Source organism: Carassius carassius, chromosome 19 (genome assembly GCF_963082965.1).
Source record: "Carassius carassius chromosome 19, fCarCar2.1, whole genome shotgun sequence".
Lineage (NCBI taxonomy): Eukaryota > Metazoa > Chordata > Actinopteri > Cypriniformes > Cyprinidae > Carassius > Carassius carassius.
In genome coordinates, this window is record NC_081773.1 from 19,947,097 (window position 1) to 19,970,166 (window position 23,070).

General features: G+C 37.7%; 1 protein-coding gene across 1 annotated transcript; it reads right to left on the bottom strand.

Annotated features, from left to right (window-relative positions):
- Window positions 1–15,089: 15,089 nt before the first annotated feature.
- Window positions 15,090–17,060, bottom strand: LOC132094752 (oligodendrocyte transcription factor 1-like). The gene is made up of 2 exons (XM_059499398.1): window positions 16,773–17,060; window positions 15,090–16,330 (listed from the first exon to the last, which is right to left on the bottom strand). Exon 2 carries the CDS (start codon window positions 16,327–16,329, stop codon window positions 15,631–15,633), a length of 699 nt encoding a protein of 232 aa, XP_059355381.1. The 5' UTR covers window position 16,330; window positions 16,773–17,060; the 3' UTR covers window positions 15,090–15,630.
- Between the last annotated feature and the right edge of the window lie 6,010 nt (window positions 17,061–23,070).

Genomic DNA, 23,070 nt, shown 5'->3' on the forward strand with positions numbered 1-23,070 from the left:
TCACAATTTTTAGATACATTATTCGAATGCTTGGCAAAAGAGATGCGTTTTTAATCTAGATTTAAACAGAGAGAGTGTGTCTGAACCCCGAACATTATCAGGAAGGCTATTCCAGAGTTTGGGAGCCAAATGTGAAAAAGCTCTACCTCCTTTAGTGGACTTTGCTATCCTAGGAACTACCAAAAGTCCAGCGTTTTGTGACCTTAGGGAGCGTGATGGGTTGTAGCGTGGTAGAAGGGTACAGTAGTTACTGTACCATAGGAACCATTTAGGGCCTTATAGGTAAGTAATGATAATTTGTAACTGATACGGAACTTAATAGGTAGCCAGTGCAGAGACTGTAAAATTGGGGTAATATGATCATATTTTTTTGACCTGGTAAGTCTAGCTGCTGCATTTTGGACTACCTGTAGCTTGTTTATTGAAGAAGCAGGACAACCACCTAGAAGTGCATTACAATAGTCCAGTCTAGAGGTCATAAATGCATGAACTAGCTTTTCTGCATCAGAAACAGATAACATGTTTTGTAGCTTGGCAGTGTTTCTAAGATGGTAGAATGCAGTTTTTGTAACATGGAAAATATGATTTTCAAAAGAAAAGTTGCTGTCTAATATAACATCCAGATTTTTGACTGTAGAGGAAGTAACAGTACATCCGTCTAGTTGCAGATTGTAATTTACAAGATTCTGTGTAGTGTTTTTTGGTCCAATAATTAATATCGCTGTCTTATTCGAATTTATTTGATAATATTACCAAGGGGCAACATGTATATTGAGATAAATGGACGATTTGAAATACGCCTATAATTTGCCAGTTCACAAGGATCTAGTTTTGGTTTCTTAATAAGAGGCTTAATAACTGCCAGCTTGAATGGTTTTGGGACGTGACCTAAAGATAACGACAAGTTAATAATATTGAGAAGCGGTTCTTCGGCTACAGGTAACAACTCTTTCAGTAATTTAGTGGGTACAGGATCTAATAAACATGTTGTTGGTTTAGATACAGTGATAAGTTTATTTAGCTCCTCCTGTCCTATAGTTGTGAAGCACTGCAGTTTATCTTTGGGTGCGATGGATGAAACTGAAGTGTCAGTGAAGAAATTCATAAAGTCATTACTATTAAACGTTGATGGAATATTTGAATCAGGTGGCGTCTGGTTATTTCTTAATTTAGCCACTGTGTTAAATAAAAACCTTGGATTGTTTTGGTTATTTTCTATGAGCTTGTGTATATGCTCTGCCCTAGCAGTTTTTAGAGCCTGTCTAACGCTGGACATACTGTTTTTCCATGCAATTCTAAAAACTTCCAAGTTAGTTTTTCTCCATTTGCGTTCAAGACTACGAGTTACTTTATTGAGAGAGTGAGTATTACTGTTATACCATGGCACAGTACGTTTTTCTCTAACCTTTTTCAATTTGATGGGGGCAACAGCTTCTAATGTATTAGAGAAAATAGTGCCCATGTTGTCAGTCATTTCATCTAATTCATGTGTATTTTTGGGTACAAATAGCAGTTGGGATAGATCAGGCAGGTTATTTGCGAATCTGTCTTTGGTGGCTGGAACAATAGTTCTGCCCAGACGGTAACACTAAGACATATAGTTAATATCAGTGATACGCAGCATGCACGATACAAGGAAATGGTCTGTAACATCATCACTTTGAGGTACGATATCTATAGCAGTAAGTTCGATTCCATGCGATATAATTAAATCTAGTGTATGTTTAAAACGATGAGTGGGCCCAGTGACATTTTGCTTGACTCCAAAAGAGTTTATTAGGTCAGTAAACGCAAGTCCTAATGCATCATTTGTATTATCAACGTGAATATTAAAATCTCCCATGATTAGCGCTTTATCAACTGTAACCAGAAGGTCTGAGAGGAAATCTGCTAATTCTTTTAGGAATTCTGTATAAGGCCCTGGTGGTCTATACACAGTAGCCAGAGCAAGAGATACATTAGATTATATTTCTTTTTCATTTCTGACAGTGTAACATTAAGCAGAAGTATTTTGAATGAGTTAAACCTGTATCCTGTTTTCTGGGTAACAATATCACTGTATATTGTTGCAACACCTCCTCTATGACCAGTCTGACGGGGCTCATGCTTATAACAGTAGTTTGGTGGAGTAGACTCATTTAGACCAAAATAATCATGGTTTCAGCCAGGTTTCAGTCAAGCAGAGTACATCAAAACTATTATCTGTGATCATTTCATTTACAATAACTGCTTTGGGTGTGAGTGATCTAATATTTATGAGCCCAAACTTTAAAGATTGTTTTTGTTCATTTACTTTACATGTTTCTGGTTTAATCACCATAAGATTTTTTCTAGATCCTACATTAAATGTATATTTTGACCTCACTATTCGGGGAACAGACACAGTCTTAATAGATTTTACAGCGCAAGTACTTTTATCATTTAAGCGGGTGGAACAAAAGTCATCATAATAGTTATTTGAGAATTATCTTACTAGTCACTTAAAAACATACACAATCAAGAAAACTATTTTATCAAGTTGTTTAAATTGTCATGAGGGACTTATGGAATTGCACAATTTCTGTAATGCAACAGAGCGACATGCTGTGTCAAAACAAGAATGTTCCATTTATAGTCAGCAAAGCTACACTGCAAAATTTAATTTGAAAAACAATTTTTCTGTTGTGTAGTATAAGTCTTGAACAAGACATATAAAATAGGGTCAGTTTTTGCAAATTACCTCATAACTACCACACTTATACTACAGTATGCCACGAATCAACACACTGCAGTGCATCGCAATTTCATATCTGCATTGAGGTTATAACTGCACCAAATGTAGGTATGTTCCAATGGAGTATCAGTTTCAATCTTTCTTTTGTGACTCACTTCACTTTTATATATAATGTCTCATAGAAGTGTCTCTAACCAAACTGAGGAACTCCAGTTTCAGAGTTTATACTTACTTTGGCAACTTGCTTCTTAATTAATTGAATTGTAGGAAGATAAATTAACTCAAAAAAAAAAAAAAAAACATTGATATGAGAACCTGAAGCAGTTTTATCAGAGAATGAATTATTACAGTATATCTGTATATAATTGTATTGACACAGCCCTAATACCAAGACTTTATATAAGTCGTTAGTTGTATTTTTGTACATATATATGTATATATAATTATATAAATTATATGATTATATATATAATTTGTAAATTAAAGTAAAAGTCTATTTTACTCGTTTTGAAGAGTACACTAAAAAAGATTGTTTCTCAAAGTTAATAAAAATGGAGTACACTAAAAAATGTCCTGCTAATTTGACTTAAAAATATAGGTTAAGTTACCTTAAAATTTTAATTATAATCAAACAGGCTGTACATGTTACTTTAAATCTAGCTGAATTTTGTATTATTGTATTAATTACTGCCACAACTTAGTGATCACATAAGATCACATAATCCTAGATAATCATAAATACTCATATAAAAAACATAATGTTTTACACTGCAAAGCCACAAAACTCTGTTTTTGGAAAAACTTACATATGAACTTTAGTGGATATAAAGTGTAAAAGAAAGAAAGATGCAGGTGGTATCTTGTTTCCTAGGTGATGGCTGGTGCAGTCTGGGGGTTTCTTTTCCCCTTTACACCCTGTTCACAGCTGTGTGTGTGAGAGAACCTGCTGGAAAAGACACACACACACACACACACACACACACACACACACACACACACACACACACACACACACAAACAGCAATAATGAGCATCTTAGTGAAAGATGGCTCCATAAGCTGTAAGGACTGACAAACACGCTCTCTCTTCTTCTCACTCATGCTGTCTCTTCTCTGTCTTCTGTCACACAGTGGTGTCTCTCTTCTCCAATAGCGTTTCAATACTCTACTGTCATGCCTGCTGTATGGGGACCAGATCTTATTGTGCCGGCTTAAGACGCACACATTGAGAAAGAGGGTTTTGTGTCAGAGGGAGAAACAGAGAGAGAGAGAGTGAGTTAGAAAGGAGAAAAGAGCCCAGCGGGTTCTCTATGATATCATTGCACAGGGACGAGATGCGTTCCATTGTGATAAACTCTTGGCAGGAATACAATCTGAGATGTAATGCTTTGGGCCGGTCAGGTGTACGTGTGCCGGCGTGTGTGTGTGTGTGTGTGCAAATCAGTCCGTCATATAAACACAATGTTTGTACTGTGGGGGTTTGTTGACAGATGGTCAGGCTACTCATAGCTGCTGTGGAACAGACCCGTCTTTGTATCAAAAGAAAGAGAGCGATTGTCATTCTGTAACACTTTCGCATCCATCCATCAACACTCAAGTCCTTTACCAAGTTGTATGGCAACAGGAATTTTCTGTATGAATTAGAAAAATTAGTTTTGAATGATCAGGTGAACAGACCGAAATCATGAATAAGATATCTTGGTTGTTTTACTGATAGCAAAGATATTGATTGAGGTCTACAGGTTAAGTTTTCCAAAAAAAAAAAAAAAAACAAAAAGGTACCTCACGTGTCTCTCCTAGAGTTTCAGGAGATACACTATCATTCAAAATTTAGGAATTTTGAATTTTATAAAGTTATTTTAAAGAGAGTCTCTTATGCACACCAAAACTGTTTTTAATAAAAAAAAAAATTATATATATATATATATATATATATATATATATATATATATATATATATATATATATATATATATATATATATATATACATAAAATAATAATAATTCTTCAGTGTTTTTTTTTTTTTTTTGGAAATCAGTGTAAATAGTAGTCTTTTGTAACATTATTAATGTCTTTACTGTTATTTTTATCAGTTGAATTCATCATTGCTAAATGATATTATTAATTATTAATATAATTATATAATATATTATTAAAGACACAATGTCTATATATTGTTTATTCTATTCTGTATAATTTCAGTTTTTTTATATATATATAAATATAAAAACTGAATATATTTTTGATAACATTTTTAATATTAATCGTTCAAAGATAATGATCAAATTTCCAGGAATCTTCATCAAATCGCGTTTCCTCGCTCACTTTGTAACATTTAGTGTTTGCGTGTGTTTCACACCTGTGTGAGATTCATGCTGTGCTACAAGCCTCCCTGTCCAGAGACACCACGGCAGTAAACAAGCATCAGTGTCCCTCAGCAGGAGAGGACAAACTGAGAGAGAAGGTGAGAAAGAGAGGGCAGAGATTCATTTTAGACAGTGATATGTTAAATTAGTGAGAAGAAAATCAAATACAGTACACTTGGTGACTTGTCTTGTCCTAAACCTCTCTTACTAGTTTGTTTATACTTGCATACATTCAAAATCTATACTTAAAAATATGTTCTTTTCCTATCATCAGCAAACAGTTTGATAGCTGAATATTTAAAAAAGTTTATTGCATTGCATTATTCACTTTTTATTTTCAAACTGAGGGATGATGACATGCTGTCCATAGACAATAAGTTGTATTATACGGCAAACACTTAAATCAAACAATTTAGCTATACATAACTGTAAAAATGCTTTTTAAAAGTATATATTGAAAACTGGACATTTTCATTTTCTCTTCATCACCCTGTCTCTTCTCTGTATTTAGAGTTCAAACTAACAGCATCTCTCTGCCTCTCTCTCTCTCTCTCTTTGGTTTTGGGTTAACTCCAACTCTCTGACGCTGTCTGACAGTATGCAAATATATGCAAACGAGGCTGCAGTCAAGCCAAGCAGCACCTGCGGACCTGACCAGTTCGAGACCAGTAGTGACCTGTGTGTGTGTGTGTGTGTGTATGACCGTGCCCTTCCAAAAGAGTGCATTTTTACACCACCCACTTTTCTCACTGCCCTCCGTAAGCATAAGGACATTTGTACACAGGCTTAATGAAATGACTTTATAATCAGCATGAGATATGTCCAAAATAATAAATTCATCTGGAACTGAACTCCATTGAACTGAGACAATTGAAAGTTGACTTTGTGTGCAATTGCTGGATTCTTAATTACTTTATGTACTTTATATATATATATATATATATATATACTGTATATATTTTATATATATATATATATATATATATATATATATATATATATATATATATATATATATATATACTTGTACGAAACCATTCAGAAGTCCAGGGGCAGTACTTTTTTTTCCCAAGAAATTTATACTTTTATTCAGCAGGGTTGCATTAAAATCATCAAAATTAAAAAATATATATTTCAAATAAATGGTGATCAGTTGCTGTTCTATTCTTTAAAGAATTCCGAAAAAAAAACTGTATGAAGTTTTCCACAAAAAGTATTAATCAACATAAAAATTTTCAACAGTGATAATAATAAAGAATGTTTCTTTAGCACAAAATCAGCATATTAGAATGATTTCTGAAGGACTGTGTGACACTGAAGTCTGAAGCATCACAGGAATTACTTTTGTTAATTATTTAATTTCAGCTTTTTTTATCAATAGTTTTAGTTTTGCCTCAGAATATGGCATGTGAAAAATTATGCACTATTATAAATGTTGGTAAACCACCATTTGTTAAATGGAATGTCATTAATACACCTGCAGATTTTGGGCCATTTATGAATTCTGCAGCATGGTGTGCTTTGATCCTGCCTGCTGGTTTTGGCATTCCAGCAAGCTGGAGAGGAGAGGATCTGACCCCTCTCTCCCTCTTTCCCCTCATCTCTCTTTCTTTCCCTCCACTGCCCTTGTGCCGATGTGTCTTTAGGTTTGTGCTGGTCAGCACAACGTCTGTCCACCGTCTGGCTGAGTTCTGCTGTCAGTACAGTTCCAGAGGGTGTGTGTGTGTGTGCTGAGACTTGGCATGGTTGTCAGTGTTTCCCAAATGAGGAGAGGTGTGTATGTTTGGTTAGGGTTGTAGCGTGGGGGAAAGCTGAGGTAAGGTGGCTCAAGTCCAGACCTTGTCTATAAATGACACAAACACTCGTGTCTCTCTTTCTCACACACACACACACACACACACACACACACACACACAGAGCATTTGCCCTTCCCTGTCTCTGATCAGTGGCAGAGTGCACAAGGGAGAAGGAAGAGGGCATGACAGCATCACTCACACTGAGTGAAAAAGCACATGCTTTGCACACACACATTTGAACGAGTACCATGACGGGTTTTTCTGGCTCATACCAAATACAATGAGAAATGTGCTTTCAAAAGCATGTCATTGTGGATCAGTTACTTTTGTCAATTCAAATCTAATCATGCTTTTTACAAAAGAGTTTGTTTCTAAACAGCTTCACAGTATTAAACAGAGAAATAACAGAATCGGTGATGCCAACTTCATCAAATAAGACAAATAGACAAGTTTGATACATATGTACTATTTACTATAATCCGAAAAAACACACTTTTCAAGTATAACATTTCACAATATGCTCAATTCATAATCTAGTCTATCAATTAATGTCTTAAAAATGTGCTTGAAATTAACTATTTTTTAACTTTACAACATTGATTCCGGATGAAATATGAATCCTCTCCTTCTCCAGTGTAAAAGTCATCTTAATCGAGAGAGAAATATGCACAGATCAAGCAAGTGAAAACAGACTAAAACATTGCTGAACAATTATGTTGGTGGATTTTGATGGGAGAGGACAACAGGAGATGTACTTTTCAGTAGAAGAAGCAGTATTATGGATTATAGATTTGTATTTTTCTAAATGTTCTATTTTGCAATGGTATAAGGCGATCAAAATGATAAATGTATATGAAATACTTGTAGGCCTATGTTTTAGGAGGCATGTGTGATTAATAGGCTACACACAAGTAGTGTTTACTGAGCACTTCCATTTTGTCTTGTGTCTCAAGAGATATGCTTGCGAGCCTCTTGTGGTGAAGTAGAACTGCACATAGAATCATATGGAAGGAACTTGAACTCAAATGAAGTATATTTATGGCGTTTGCTTGGCTTTCAGAGCTGAGGGCTCTTTTTCAAAGTGCCTTTTAAAGGAAGAAAACAATACATTTGGTGAACTTCTCCTCTGACACTACAACACTTTACGCATAATTTACACTCATTTATATAATGAGCAGATTTTGTTTTTATTTTCAAATCAAACTGTTTAGTTTAATCTTCATTGCCTTTAATAATTTCACAGTTGTCTGCAGAGAATTTCAAAACATCTTTTTCAAAATGACCATGCTAACAGTACTTACAGCCAAAATAACAGTTATTATACAGTTGTAACTACTTTATAATAGAGATTAATGTTTAAATATAATGTCTTAATATAATGTCTAAAATATAAATATTGATGTAACGAAATTAAACTCTTTGTTTAATGGATATTTACAACTAAAAAGCGTTATATTTTTTTACTACTCTGTCTGTATCGCACTGTGGAATATCTAGTCAAGCAGCACTAACATTGAAAAACTAACCCGTCTAGTGGAGCACAAAGAGCATCTCACACACACTGTGTGTGTCTATACACACACACAGACTCCCCACGCTGTGGCGGCGGGTTGACAAGCCCGTCTGCCAAACAACTCAATTAAGCAGAAAAGAGTAGGAAAGAGAAAGAGAAGGAACAGAGGAGAGAGGCAAAGGGAGAGAAAGAGAAAAGCCTGTTCCCTGTCAGCTGCGCGGCCGCCTCTGTGGGGCAAGAAGGGCAGGAACACGTCAGAGATAAAGAAGAGGAGAGAAGAAAAAAGGGAGGGAGTGAAAAGAGAAAGCTCTGTGATGTGTTAACTGGCATTCCGGACCCCAGGGCAGCACTGGGGCACAGGTCAAACTAAGAGCCACTGGGTCATTGCCACGCCGACAGGGACACCCGGCCCGAACTGTGAGTCTGTGTGAGAGAGAGAGATTGTGAGTGTGTGTGTGTTTGCTCTTCTCTTCAGACTGGAGAGAACTCTCTCTGCCCCAAGAGTGCGAGTGAGTGTGTATTTATATTGCTCTTCACAGACTCTTATGAGAACTGAACCATGTCTACGTTTTTGCTTTGAATGCAAATCCCCTGTAGAACTTTATTTCTTAACACTAAGGTATTTAAATGCAGTTTTTATATTATATTATATTATATTAGTGCTGTCAAATTATTAATCGTGATTAATCACATCCAGAGTAAAAGTTTTTGTTTACATAATATATGTGTGTAGAATCTCTAAATGTATTATGTATATAAATACACACACATGCATGGAAAAATATGTTATAATTACATTTAAAATATTAGTAACGCTTTATTTTGATGGTCCCTTTTGAACATTGTTTCTACAAAAAGTAACATTGCACCTACACATTAACAAACTCTCATTAGAATATCAGTAGACTGTCTGATCTGCTAACTCTTTATTGTGACGGCATTGCAAAAGACATTCTATAAGTAACTTTTCAAATACATGTCAACTTATTTTAACCCTAACCTACCAGTCTACTAATACTCTACTAACATTCGAATGAGAGTCAGTAGATATGTAGATGCAAATTATATATGAGTATATGTAAATATTTTTTAAATATATAAATGCATGTGTGTGTGTGTGTATGTGTGTGTATGTGTGTGTGTGTGTGTGTGTGTGTGTGTGTGTGTGTGTGTGTGTGTGTGTGTGTGTGTGTGTGTGTGTGTGTGTGTGTGTGTATTTATATGTACAAAATAAATACACAGTACAAGCATATAATGTAAACAAAAACTTTTATTTTGTTATTAATCATTATTTAATCATTTGATAGAGATAATTATACTGTATATTATGTTATATTATATATATATATATATATATATATATATATATATATTTTAATTAAAAGTATTTTTACAGTTTTAAATGATACAATATATATATATATATATATATATATATATATATATATATTACAAAATGTAGAAACAAAGTATTTAGACACTTTCTGGTTGTCAAATGCCATTGAAACATTAATTAATTTAATGTAAAGAGCATCACCAGTAGTTATATGCTTCAGGATTCAGGACACCTGTGTGAACGTGAGGGGAACTAACTTGGAAAGCACTAAAAAGGACTAGTGACTAGTGAGTTAAAAGTAATTATTTAGTTCTGAAAAAAAAATGTCTGCCGTCATTTGTTTGCAGATGCTACTTGATTTTATATTTTGTTAGGTAATGCAATCAAATGATTACATTTTTGGTTTAAATGTCCAAATAATTTTCATGGCAACTGTATAAAATGCCACATAATTTTGCAGAAGACCCAATTTAATAGGCATAAACTGAAGGAATACAACATTCCTTCAGTCTGGTTGATGATGTTTCAGATGTCTTTGGCAAGACATTGAACTTTCTTTTCTAATGTCTGTATGAGTGTGTTTGACTGCTGGGATCTGGTCTGTTCCCATGCCACACCACCCTGAAACACTCACAGTCCTTAGGGGCATAAGGGTAATGAGACGCTGTTATGGAAGCCAATAAAACTGTTTGTGTGTGACAGAGAGAGGGTGTGAGAGGATCGGCGGGTTAATGGCACAGGTCATTACTGGGCCCAGTAAAGTGTGTGTACTGGGCTGATCTGGCCTGGAGAACAGTAGGCAAGAATTTGGGGAGGAGAGGGAGGCAGGGAGGGTGGAATGGATGGATGAGGGAATACAGGAGTTTTAATGCTCGAGGAGATAAATAAGAGGGGTGGGAAGAGGAGAGGGGTCCCCTGTTCCACCCCTCCCTCCCACTCTCTCTTTCATTCACATGTTCCAATTTATGGCTCAGCATTTCCTATCTCCAAGACTCCCCACGTTGACAAGACAGAGAGAGAGAGAGAGAGAGAGAGAGAGAGCAGAAGAGAGAAAAAGTTCGAAGATGATTTTGAAAAGATTCTTAGATAATACTATAAAAAAATCATGAAAAGTGTTTAAAAATCATGTTTGATTTATTCTTATTTAAATTACATTTGTTGGTGTAAAAAAATAAAAATAAAAGTTAGAAAATTTTATTTTAAACAAATTATTTAAATTGAAATCATTAAATTACTAAATTGCATATATAAACAGAAATTATTGAAGTATATTTTACAATAATATTTTATTTTATTTTATTCTTTCTACTTTAAAATTGTACATTTAACTTGTTTTGTTACTTTTGACTTCTCAAAAATTATTTGTGAAATATACTAGCAATTTCTGAGTGAAAATTATTTCTACATCAATTTTTTTTTTTTTTTTTTTTTTCAGTGTGGTGGTTGCCAGGGAGTTGTTATGGTATTCTCTGTGATTACTAGGGTGTTGCTTTGTGGTTGCTAGCATGTACTGGGTGGTTGCTTACTGGTCCAAAATGAAGCCATGCCAAGTTTATTTTGTAATCAGTAAGTCTAATTACCTATCTATGCAATAATTGTACATTCCTCCTTAGTTGTAACACTGAAGCTCTTAACCTAAATGTTGTTACACATCAAAGTTTACCACTTGAATGTAGCAAGGATGAGCAATAGTAATGGTGATTCTTACCTTAGTGAATATAAAAAGAGTCCTCTGTTCCTCACTTCAGCAAATATATCAGTTTTTATCTTTGTGTGTGGTGTGTTTTGTGTTGGTGTGTGTGATATATCGATGACTCTCTAACCCTTCATAAGTCACAAAGAGGCTGGTGTTTTTTTGGCCGGGTTGCTGGAATAAAGAACCCGAAGAGGAGAGAGATAAATCCTGGGACATGTGCAGAGGCTCTGAAAGGAGGAGTGGAGATCTTCTCACACTCATCTTTTCACCAATAGCTAAGGATGGATGGTCCTCAATCAGTCTTAAACTTGCCCTGACACACACACACACACAAGTTTACCTAGCTAGACTTCTGTTGTTATTATATAAAGCAATTATAACCCGAATTCCGGAAAAGTTGGGACGTTTTTTAAATTTTAATAAAATGAAAACTAAAAGACTTTCAAATCACATGAGCCAATATTTTATTCACAATAGAACATAGATAACATAGCAAATGTTTAAACTGAGAAAGTTTACAATTTTATGCACAAAATGAGCTCATTCAATTTTGATTTCTGCTACAGGTCTCAAAATAGTTGGGACGGGGCATGTTTACCATGGTGTAGCATCTCCTTTTCTTTTCAAAACAGTTTGAAGACGTCTGGGCATTGAGGCTATGAGTTGCTGGAGTTTTGCTGTTGGAATTTGGTCCCATTCTTGCCTTATATAGATTTCCAGCTGCTGAAGAGTTCGTGGTCGTCTTTGACGTATTTTTCGTTTAATGATGCGCCAAATGTTCTCTATAGGTGAAAGATCTGGACTGCAGGCAGGCCAGGTTAGCACCCGGACTCTTCTACGACGAAGCCATGCTGTTGTTATAGCTGCAGTATGTGGTTTTGCATTGTCCTGCTGAAATAAACAAGGCCTTCCCTGAAATAGACGTTGTTTGGAGGGAAGCATATGTTGCTCTAAAACCTTTATATACCTTTCAGCATTCACAGAGCCTTCCAAAACATGCAAGCTGCCCATACCGTATGCACTTATGCACTCCCATACCATCAGAGATGCTGGCTTTTGAACTGAACGCTGATAACATGCTGGAAGGTCTCCCTCCTCTTTAGCCCGGAGGACACGGCGTCCGTGATTTCCAACAAGAATGTCAAATTTGGACTCGTCTGACCATAAAACACTATTCCACTTTGAAATAGTCCATTTTAAATGAGCCTTGGCCCACAGGACACGACGGCGCTTCTGGACCATGTTCACATATGGCTTCCTTTTTGCATGATAGAGCTTTAGTTGGCATCTGCTGATGGCACGGCAGATTGTGTTTACCGACAGTGGTTTCTGAAAGTATTCCTGGGCCCATTTAATAATGTCATTGACACAATCATGCCGATGAGTGATGCAGTGTCGTCTGAGAGCCCGAAGACCACGGGCATCCAATAAAGGTCTCCGGCCTTGTCCCTTACGCACAGAGATTTCTCCAGTTTCTCTGAATCTTTTGATGATGTTATGCACTGTAGATGATGAGATTTGCAAAGCCTTTGCAATTTGACGTTGAGGAACATTGTTTTTAAAGTTTTCCACAATTTTTTTACGCAGTCTTTCACAGATTGGAGAGCCTCTGCCCATCTTTACTTCTGAGAGACTCTGCTTCTCTAAGACAAAGCTTTTATAGCTAATCATGTTACAGACCTGATATCAATTAACTTAATTAATCACTAGATGTTCTCCCAGCTGAATCTTTTCAAAACTGCTTGCTTTTTTAGCCATTTGTTGCCCCCGTGCCAACTTTTTTGAGACCTGTAGCAGGCATTAAATTTTAAATGAGCTAATTAAGTGGATAAAAGTGTAAAATTTCTCAGTTTAAACATTTGCTACGTTATCCATGTTCTATTGTGAATAAAATATTGGCTCATGTGATTTGAAATTCCTTTAGTTTTAATTTTATTAAAATTTAAAAAACGTCCCAACTTTTCCGGAATTCGGGTTGTAAATAAAATATTAAAATACATGTTTTAATATAAAAAGAAAATGTGTTTTTTTTGTATTATTTTTTTTATTATTTATGAACCACTTTTCCCGTGTAAGCGTGTCAAACAAGAAGTTGTGCAAGATTTTTTATAATTTTTTTAGTTCAATAAACTTATTTCAGCACCAAAGCATTAAAAACATACTTGTTGTTATCAGTAGAAATAAAGCAAAAGATGATTTTAGAGCCTGCAATTAATGAAAATCACTGCATTTTCCATGACAATTAGATTTTCAACATATTTTGCTTTATTTGTGAGGACCTTTTTTATTACTTGGTCCTCACAAGTATGCACACACATTCTCTTCCATAATTGATTCATTTTACCAACATTTTCCTCTCATACAGAGGTCAGTTTTTCTCTCTCCAACACACACACACACACACACACACACACACACATACTCACACAGTGGTTGGTCAGGCCATATATCAGTGAGGTATACCACACATTGGCATTTAGTGGAGAACAATAGGACACCCCGTTCTACTTTCTTTTCTTTTGTCTCATTTTGTTTTGGCTGGATTTAGCCTAGAGAGAGCAGACCCCTGCATCCTTCTCACAATACGCCCACCATCATCAGAGAGAAAGTTATCACCTTAGGAGAGAAGGACAGGAGAAGATGGCTTTAAGAAAAGCACTGAAGTGAGATAAAATTAGTGAAGTAATCTCTTCAAGTTGTCAGCGGACATAAGGCAGCTATATGTAAATGTAAGAGGTGGCAAGTTAAAGTGTGTGTGTGTGTGTGTGCGTCCTCGCAAAGAGAAGGGTTTTAAGTCTTTGCGTCTTACTTTGATCTTTCATACTTCTCTGTCCCACCTCTCCCCCCTCTGTACTTCTTTTTATTTTTTTACCTCCTTGTAAGAAAATCAAGACCTATTAACCCTAATCTCACTTAATAGCATCTACCTCTCCTTTTGTCCTGGGCGATGGGCAACAGACTCCTTCCATTCATCCTCTCGCCCTCTTTCATGCGCCTGGCCGGACTAATCCCCTTTTGCAGTGGGAGCGATTATTCCTCGTATTTTATCATTATTCTTATGATTATAATCTGCATCCTCATTCACGCACCCCTATCCACAAGATGGAATTGCTTTTACCTCCTTTCAAGGCTTTGACCATGCCCTGAGTTTGAAAGAATTGCTTCTTTTTTTTCAACCCGCCAAGCATTCGGAGGGGTGGATGTCAGAGTTTGGATGTTGGAGAGGGTGTTGTTTGTAAGTGAACTCTTTTGGTGGAAACACATTTTCTGTGCGTTTGAATTTGCAGTTCACAGAGAGCAAAGAATGGTGCCACACTGGACCGTGTAAACGCATTTACCTCGACAAGCAGAGAACGAGGGTGTGGATTAAAGATGGTGAAGCTGGAGAAAGAGTGTGGGCTAATTATTATGGGGCTAGCGGATTTGATGTGGGGTTTGTTTGGGGAGTTGAATGGGGTGGGTTCAGGGAAGGCTGTTGTGAAAGAACGCCTCCGTCCTTGTGCTGCAAAAGGGGTGCACAATTAATTATTTCTATCCATTTGGATGCAGCTAAGCACACACACACACACTTGCACACGCTTACTACAGAGAACGAGATGTAAAAAAAGGAAATGCACTGAGAGATTAACTTTTGCAGTTTCAAACAACTGATGCACAAACACACACTCTTTCAGTATTACGAGTTTAATTCTTAGCAAACACAAAGAAGAGAGTAGCTGTATGGGAAACATACATAGGAGCGTTTTGCAAAAGGAGAAAGTGGTAACACTTAAAAAGGTTTAGTTAGCCACATGCAAATTTGCACATTCACGTTGAAATGTTAATAATGTATTAGTATATGTGAAAATTGACATGAACTAAAATCTATTAAATGCTGTAAAAGTTTTGCTCAGTGTTTGTTTGAGGGACAGCTTACCAAAAAATGTTTTGACATCATTTATCAACCATCATGGCATTTCAAAACCATGTGACTTTCTTTCTTCTGTGGAACATAAAACAGTTGATTTCTTTATTTGTCTTCCACAGAAGAAAGTCAAACAGTTCTGTAAAGGTCAAGATGGTGAGGAAATTATGAAATAACTTTTTTAGGTGAATTATTCCTAAAGGTTAACAAAATGAACCTTTTTGTAAAGTGTTACCAAATAATGAACCAGACATCCCACCCTTCACAGACATTAAAAACTGCATGTTCTCCAAGTCATGTTGGAATCATTTTGGGAAGCGTGTGGTGGGATTAACATGGACCACCCTTGGGGTCCGGCACACCCCACACTGGCACACCGGGCTCACCGACATGCTGCTTGACCCCCATGCCAAGGGCTCCTCCTGGGTACCCTGAGGCAGAAAAGGGCACTTTGCTGCACCCATTTGCTGCTCAGGAGGGGAAAGCAGAAGCTGTCCTGGCCCGGTAAGAAATGGCCACCCTCCTGTCAGCAGCAGACGTGGTACAGTCCCGCTGGCGCCCATCCCGATGCTAACCTCGCCCAACAGACGCCTCATCTCCTGCAAGGAGGAGCCTAGGAGTAGGATGTAGTTACGGGCCAGCACCAGCGTAGAGATCTTAGACAGGCGGCGCCCGGTCGGAGGGGCTCCAGGAGGGAGGTAAGGGTACTGCAGTGCTCCACCAACACCAGTGGAAGAAGAGTAGGGCACCATGACCTCGCGTAAAGCATCCATGGCCACGTTAAGGTCCTGCATTCTCTTTCTCTCACGACTGTTGATCTTTCTCCGTAGCTCCTGTTGCTCTTCCACACTAAGCTCACGAGGGGGTTTAGAAGATCTGTGAGGCCCTTGGAGAACCCCAGCACCGGAGCCTGATCCTCCTGTTACCCGTACCATTCTTGGCATGAGTTGCTGCAAAGAGCCCTCGCCCTGCTCTTTGCACCTAAAACCAGACACAGCCTGCATTCTGAAAGAAAATATTAAGGAAACATGTTTAAGTCAATAAAATAAAATAGAATAAACATTTAAAAAAATCTGCAGGATATCTTTGGCATTAACAGAATGTGTTGAAGGGATTGCTCTACCAGAATTTTTTTATTTTTTTATTTAATTATTATCACCATGTCGTTCCAAATGTTTTCAAATTAAGATTGACTTATTTTCTTCTGTGGGACATATTTTAAGAAATGTCTGTTTTTGTTCTTATGATCAAAGTCAGTGGGGTCCAAAACAATTATGGACCCCTCTGACTTTTCTTGCACAGAAGCATCTTCAAAATATCATCCCTTGGGTTCCCCAGAAGAAAGAAGAATGTAAGCAAAGTAAGTGAGTAAACTAAGGCAACATTTTCATTTTTGGGTGATCTCTTCATGTTGCTCAGTACCACTGGTAGGTAAAAATTTTTTTACCTTCAAGCTCTTGGTCCACACACTCCAGATCTTCTTCCAGGGATTCTTTGAGTAACAATAAAGCAGTTCACTTCTTCAAGTCCATATTCATCCAGTCGTGATTTAATCTTTCTAAAAACATTAATGGTTAAATGCTAAATTCTCAATTAGATAGTTTGCTCTTTTGTCCACGTAGTTGTCCTTTATATATAGGGATTTTTTAACTGTGCCTAACACACTCCCTAACTATTCGAAGAATATGAGAGAAGTACTGCTGTAATGAGCTAATGACTTACTCTTTCACTCTCTCTCTCTTTCTGCTCCTGACGCCCCCTCATCTGCCCTCCATGCTAATGATTTGATCATCATTTCCAATGGTTAAAAACCCTGATCATGAACACATGCCCCATGTTTAATGAATGGGATTGTCTTTATTTCTGCTTATATCAATGCAATACTGTGACATTTTCTTGCATGCGTGGGATATATCGTGACATTGATAATCAGCTATTGAATGAGGAAGCAAATGAACAAGTGAGCCAACAAACAGAAGGCCTAATGATCCTCGTCACAGGTGGCACACCGGACATACCCAGGATAAGACTGATTGTAAAACATACAAACGGTGTAATTATCTCCTTTTCCAAACTATTGAAACACTTTCTTTTAGCCTCCCTCTAAATGTGAGAGGAAGGAAGAGACATAAACAGAAAGCATGTTGTTCACATTGAGAGCAGGAGGTGAGAACATAGAATCTCCTGTTTGTCTGGTAGGGGTGAGAGGAGGGTAAGAAGGTGGCGGCACCCGGTCCCGGTGAATGGTATCATGGCATCCATGCGCACATACTCGTAGGCTCGGACAGGAAAGAGAATTTAAAGAGCAATCACAACGCCAGGCACCTGCAGGGCAACAGAAAACAACCTGCCAGTGTGTTGGGGTGTGTGTGCCTCTAGCTGACCTATAAAAGACAGCCTGTGATGGATTAGAGCTGGGATGTTCGTCAGCTGTACATTTGTGAACGTGTGTTTGAAAAGAAACGGCAACAGAAAGGAGGGAGGGTGAGAAGAGAGGGCCGAAAGGGACACCTGCTCTGACATAGAGACAGAGAGAAGAGATGAAAAAGAGAGGGAAAGAAAGAACCTGGTGTCCACCCGCAACACCGCCCCCCTCCCACTCTCTCCGTCCTTCCTTCCAGCTTGTGGGGGGTTGAATGAGGTGGCGCGGTGCCGGGGGGCTCACATCCGTACCCCCTGCCCCCAAGTGCCCATTGCCTCCGTGGGTTTCATGGCAAGGCTGGAGTGGGTCAGGGACTGATGGAGCCAGACAGGGGGGGAGATGAGGGCTGTCTTTGTGGAGGTCAGTGTGTGCTCCGTCTGGGCCAAGCCGGCGAGCTTGGGCTGGGTCTCTGGAGCTGCACCTGGGGGTTCAATCAGCTCATTCACACCAAGCCTGTTTCCTGTAGTTACCAGTAAAACGCCTGGCTGAGGTGGTGTTCACTTGGCACCGCAAAGGTTCCCATCTCTGAGACACACATACTAACACACACATGCACAAAAACTTAATGCAACTATACAAAAACCTGTTTCAACTGCCCTCATGCCATACTAAAAGGGGAAAACAATATATTTAAAGCTTAATATCTTTGTATTACGTCTGGATTATTGTAAATTATATGATTTTATGTTCAGAGAGGGATGAATCAAGATCACTGACAGTTGATGATGCATCTTTCCATTTTAAATGTACACAAATGCAAATGAGATTATTGTCCATGGATCTATAACAAAATGTCTTAATTTAATCTTACATAGTAAAGTCCTAAATGTTGCTGTGCATGAAAATCAACAGTAATTTAGTGTGTCATTTGTACAGCAGTAAGTTTTACTTTCTTAAATTAATCAATGTATTCATTCATATATTTATTGATAAATATTTCATGTTGCTGTTTACAACTGCTGTTAAAAAAATGTTTTACATAGCCCTGTTTACCATTAATATCAAAGGAATTGATGTGTTAAAACTTTCACTACATGAAACTTATATAAAATGTCTTTTTATTTAACTATTTGCATTAAAGAGTCTTAAAATGTTGTACATTTAATTTTCTTAAACCTTCAGATACCCAGTGGAATATAACAAACAGGTAACATTGGCTTAAGTCCCAGTCACTTTCATTGTATGAAAAATAGATGCCAGGACATTCTGGAAAATAGCTGCTTTTGTGTTCCACAGAAGTTGAAAAAAAAACATGACCCCTGGTGAAAAAAAGTAGAACAATGTGAGAGGGAATGATCAATCTTTAGGCATTTCTGTATTTTTAACATTTCCAAGTAATTGTCTTACAAATGCATATTATCGACCAACCATTTTGCAACAAATTCTTCACTCCATTTCTTTATTTCTTGAGTTAGTATGAAGGGCAAAAAGGATCCTACAGTACAAAGGCAAAATGTGTGACCAGTGGAAACACAATGCCTCACTGACAGACACCTGAGCTTAATTACCCAGAAACAAAACCACAAACAACAAGAAAACATTGGGCATAAAGAAGTTGGACTACCTGTGCTAACTTTGACAGCTTGCACTGCTAACCCTTTTTCATGATTTGGAAGGTCACAACACAAGCTGATGCAAAAATCAGTAACATTGAAATGGAGAAGGTCTGCTTCCATATTCATTACCAGACCATGGACGCCGAGAAACGTCTGCTAAATGCCGAGCGTGATATTTCAACCGCCGGCTGGCCAGCCCTTCGCCAGCTTGTATCCGTACTGCACGTACTGCGGAGCTGTCTCGCACACCAACAAACCTGCATAAAGAAAAGTTCTAATGAGAAATTAACAGATGTCACAACTTTATTCTCTCTTTCTCTCCCCTGGAGGGAAGCAGGTGTGAGGGCAAGACTAGAGGGCCTCAAACTCCCTCAGACGATTCACGTTCACTTTCACGAACGTGTATCTGTTGGAGATGCTGTAAAAAAGTTGACGTGGGGGAGGTGAGCTGTCTAGAGCTAGAGCACTGCGAACCCTGCTTGATGTGTTGCTCTGGGCTGACGGCCATGGATATGAGAAGATTACAAGCTGTTAATAGGGCGGAACCAATGAGCTGAAGGCTGGGTATTGTGACTCCCAGCATGCTCTGGGAAAGGTTGGCCTGGACAGAACGGTTGGCTTCTCAGATGGATGAGACGAGGCAAAGTGTCACCCCATGGGCCTTTTGTCAAGTTGCCCAAAGAACAGTTGACACAACAGATTCAAAATCATACACAGTCGCTGATGTCCAGAAAGTGCTGGGGATCACTCTTAAAACCCACACTCTGAAGCGGTCCTGCTGAGGACACACTGATTATAGCTGTCACAGGCTACTCAGTGCCAGCTGCCGTGTGTGTCACATTTCACTAATAAGAGCACTCACTTTGACACGTCACATTGAACATATGCATTGCAGAATGCCATGCCAAAAGGCTTCATGTAAAAAAAAAAATTAAAGCTTTTGTGAGGCAGAATTCCATTTCATGGTTTTTAAAGTTGTCTTCACCTTTTTGTTGATCTTTTTATTGCACTGATTTAGGAATAAATGCAAAGACCGTTGAGTTTTGTCAGTTCACTTCATCATTCATTTCTTTATTAATTTTGACAAGTAAATTGTGGGGGTGAAGTAACTATTTCAAGGATAGCTCCTGCCCAGACAAAAGGTTTTTTTTTTTTTGCTTTCTACTGACACTACTATATATCCTATCCACATTTTCCAAGGATTCTGTTAGACTGATATAATCATCAATATTCAGGCAGTATTCCTTTTTGTGTGTTTGGGTTGTGCAAAATTAAAGAACATTTCAGTTCATAAGGTGAACTTTGAGGGTCCTCCCAATGTCCCCCAGTAATTTAATATTCTTGATGCTGCTCTGCTAGATTTCATTACACAACTTTCTGTTTGTTCAATTTTAGGATGGTCTGTTTCAGCTAATTTTTTCAGCTTCTAATAGTGCTTATCAAAGTGATTAAGATCAGGCAAATTAAAGAAGGTGAGCTTTACTGTTCATGGAAACCAAAGATGTATTCTAATGCACCTCTTCAGTTTTAACAGAGTGCGAGGTAAGCATTTAATATTTGACAGTTGTTTTAAGATAGAAATGTCAAACAACCCACAGTAATATCCAGTGATGCAAACTTTTATTTATTTATTAATTTATTGCCAAATTTCACTGTTTTCATTTGAAAATATAGGTTATGTATGTTTTAACTGCTTCATAGTTAATAATTTAATGTGACAAGAAAGATCAGCTGAGCCATTTTTATGTTTTAAAATTTTTTTTTTTTTTCACAAATACTTCAAATGGGCAAAATTAAATATTATTAGCAAAAGTTTAAATGTTACTTTACAATAAATTCTACCTCTTTTCCCTGCTTTTTTAGTTTATTCTCTATTCTCTTCAAATTCCTCTCTTTAAGAACTCCTTTGATGAAAAAAACATAAATTTGTATCTAAATGTATTGAGGCAGAAAATGAGTTTATGAATGCAGAATTTGTCACCCATATTCACACCATGTTATTCCACTCAGTTTAAGGTAGTTGATTGTTTTGTTCACTTTCCTTTAAGAGTTGTCTAGCAGCTAGATTAAAAAGGAACAACAATCTAGAAATCTAAATTTTAAAATATCAGACTTCGGAGGAGATTTCATGAAGTTACTGAAGTATTATAAACACTTTTCAAGATTCCAGTCTTTTTTTCCATTCAGTTGATAGCTACCCTGTGCCAGTACCGAGATGGGCTCATTAGCTTTAAAAAAGACTTCCGAGTGAACTTCCTATCCAGGGAAAGTGAAGGCTCATGAGATATGATAGATGAGCTGACAGCGCATTAGGTTTAAGAAGAAGACAAGGAATAACTCATTGACTAGCTAAACAGGCAACAAGACAACAAGAAAAAGAACAAGCCAGACACACACACAAAGTCAAATAGAAACACGCACGCCCACAGTCAAGATCACAGGCTAAAGGGCAGAAAGTCACCAGTGGTAAAAAGGTTACAGGGAAAAAAATTAACCAGCCATAGATTCGAAACTCATGCTAGAGGCAACAAGGCTTTGAGATCCATTGTTTGAATATAGCATGTGTACAGAGTAAATGTCCTAATTTAGCTTTCTGGTGTTGAATGTTAACTATAGTGCCGGTCTGCCCTCCATTGAGGCAGCGCAGGCCTGATGAAGGATGGATTCTCAGACGTTTGTCGTGGCGGCTGAAAATGAGTGAAGATAAATGAGAGAAAAGAAGAGTCAGGCGACCCGTGCAAACTGAGAGCAGAACACCTCTATCACCCAACCATCCATCAATCGCCCTGACACATGCACACACATCTAAATTCAGCAATACAGAGCATGAATGAAAGCACGTGTGTGTGTGTGTGTGTGTGTGTGTGTGTGTGTGTGTGTGTGTGTGTGTGTGTGTGTGTGTGTGTGTGTGTGTGTGTGACAACAGAAGTGGGCAGAGAAAGTTTCTTACTCCTTAAAGTTACTAATATGATTCTGTGCTGCAGAAGGACAGCGAATGAGAGTGTGTTCCCAGTGGATTGAAGAAGAGAGGCATATGCCAGAACAGGATCAGATTGCAGGACAAAGTCATTTAGAGATTATCGGGTATACACACACACACAGTTTTTTAGGAACACTGCTCATAAGATCATTCCTCTGAAAAGGTTCAGCTGGATTGCAACAAAGCCACAAACAAAAGACCCAGCAGACACAAACCCTCATTGGCCTGCGCAGCTCCCATGGTGCTCTTTGATGTTAAGTTGTCCAGGCCCTGTCCTCTATTCACAGCGCATCCACACTCGGCCAGTCATGAATATCCAAGAGTTCAGCCCCTTACAGGATTATCCCCTCTTTCTTTAACCGCTCAAACATTTCTAATGCACATCTTTCTATCTATTTTACACTCCTTTGACTCTATTTTCTTTCTCTCGGTTCCTCTGTTCCATCTGTCTTAGTCTCTTTCAGTAAACACATTGATCCACCCTGTATGAGAGTGCACTGGCTTTAAAATCATAGATGTGTACGTATACACAGCAGCCCAGCTCATGACCTGCAAACAAACACACAGATGCACATACATGCTTTCTCTCTTACTCTCTCTCACTCCCAAAAGCCCAATAGCACTAGTTGCAACAGAGACAATTTGAAAAAAACTTTGTCTTACTTTAAAACCTTAATATTTTTTGGCCACGTTCTAATGAAAAGGTTTTGTATTTTGTTTGTTTTGTTTTCCAAATGTTGGGTTTAGATTATTAGGTCATTTGTAGGTAATTTTTGTTAGATAATAG

What these genes read in the sequence shown, in the direction of transcription:
- LOC132094752 (XM_059499398.1), bottom strand. Translation starts at nt 16,329, where the DNA reads ATGCAGGCTGTGTCTGGTTTTAGGTGCAAAGAGCAGGGCGAGGGCTCT.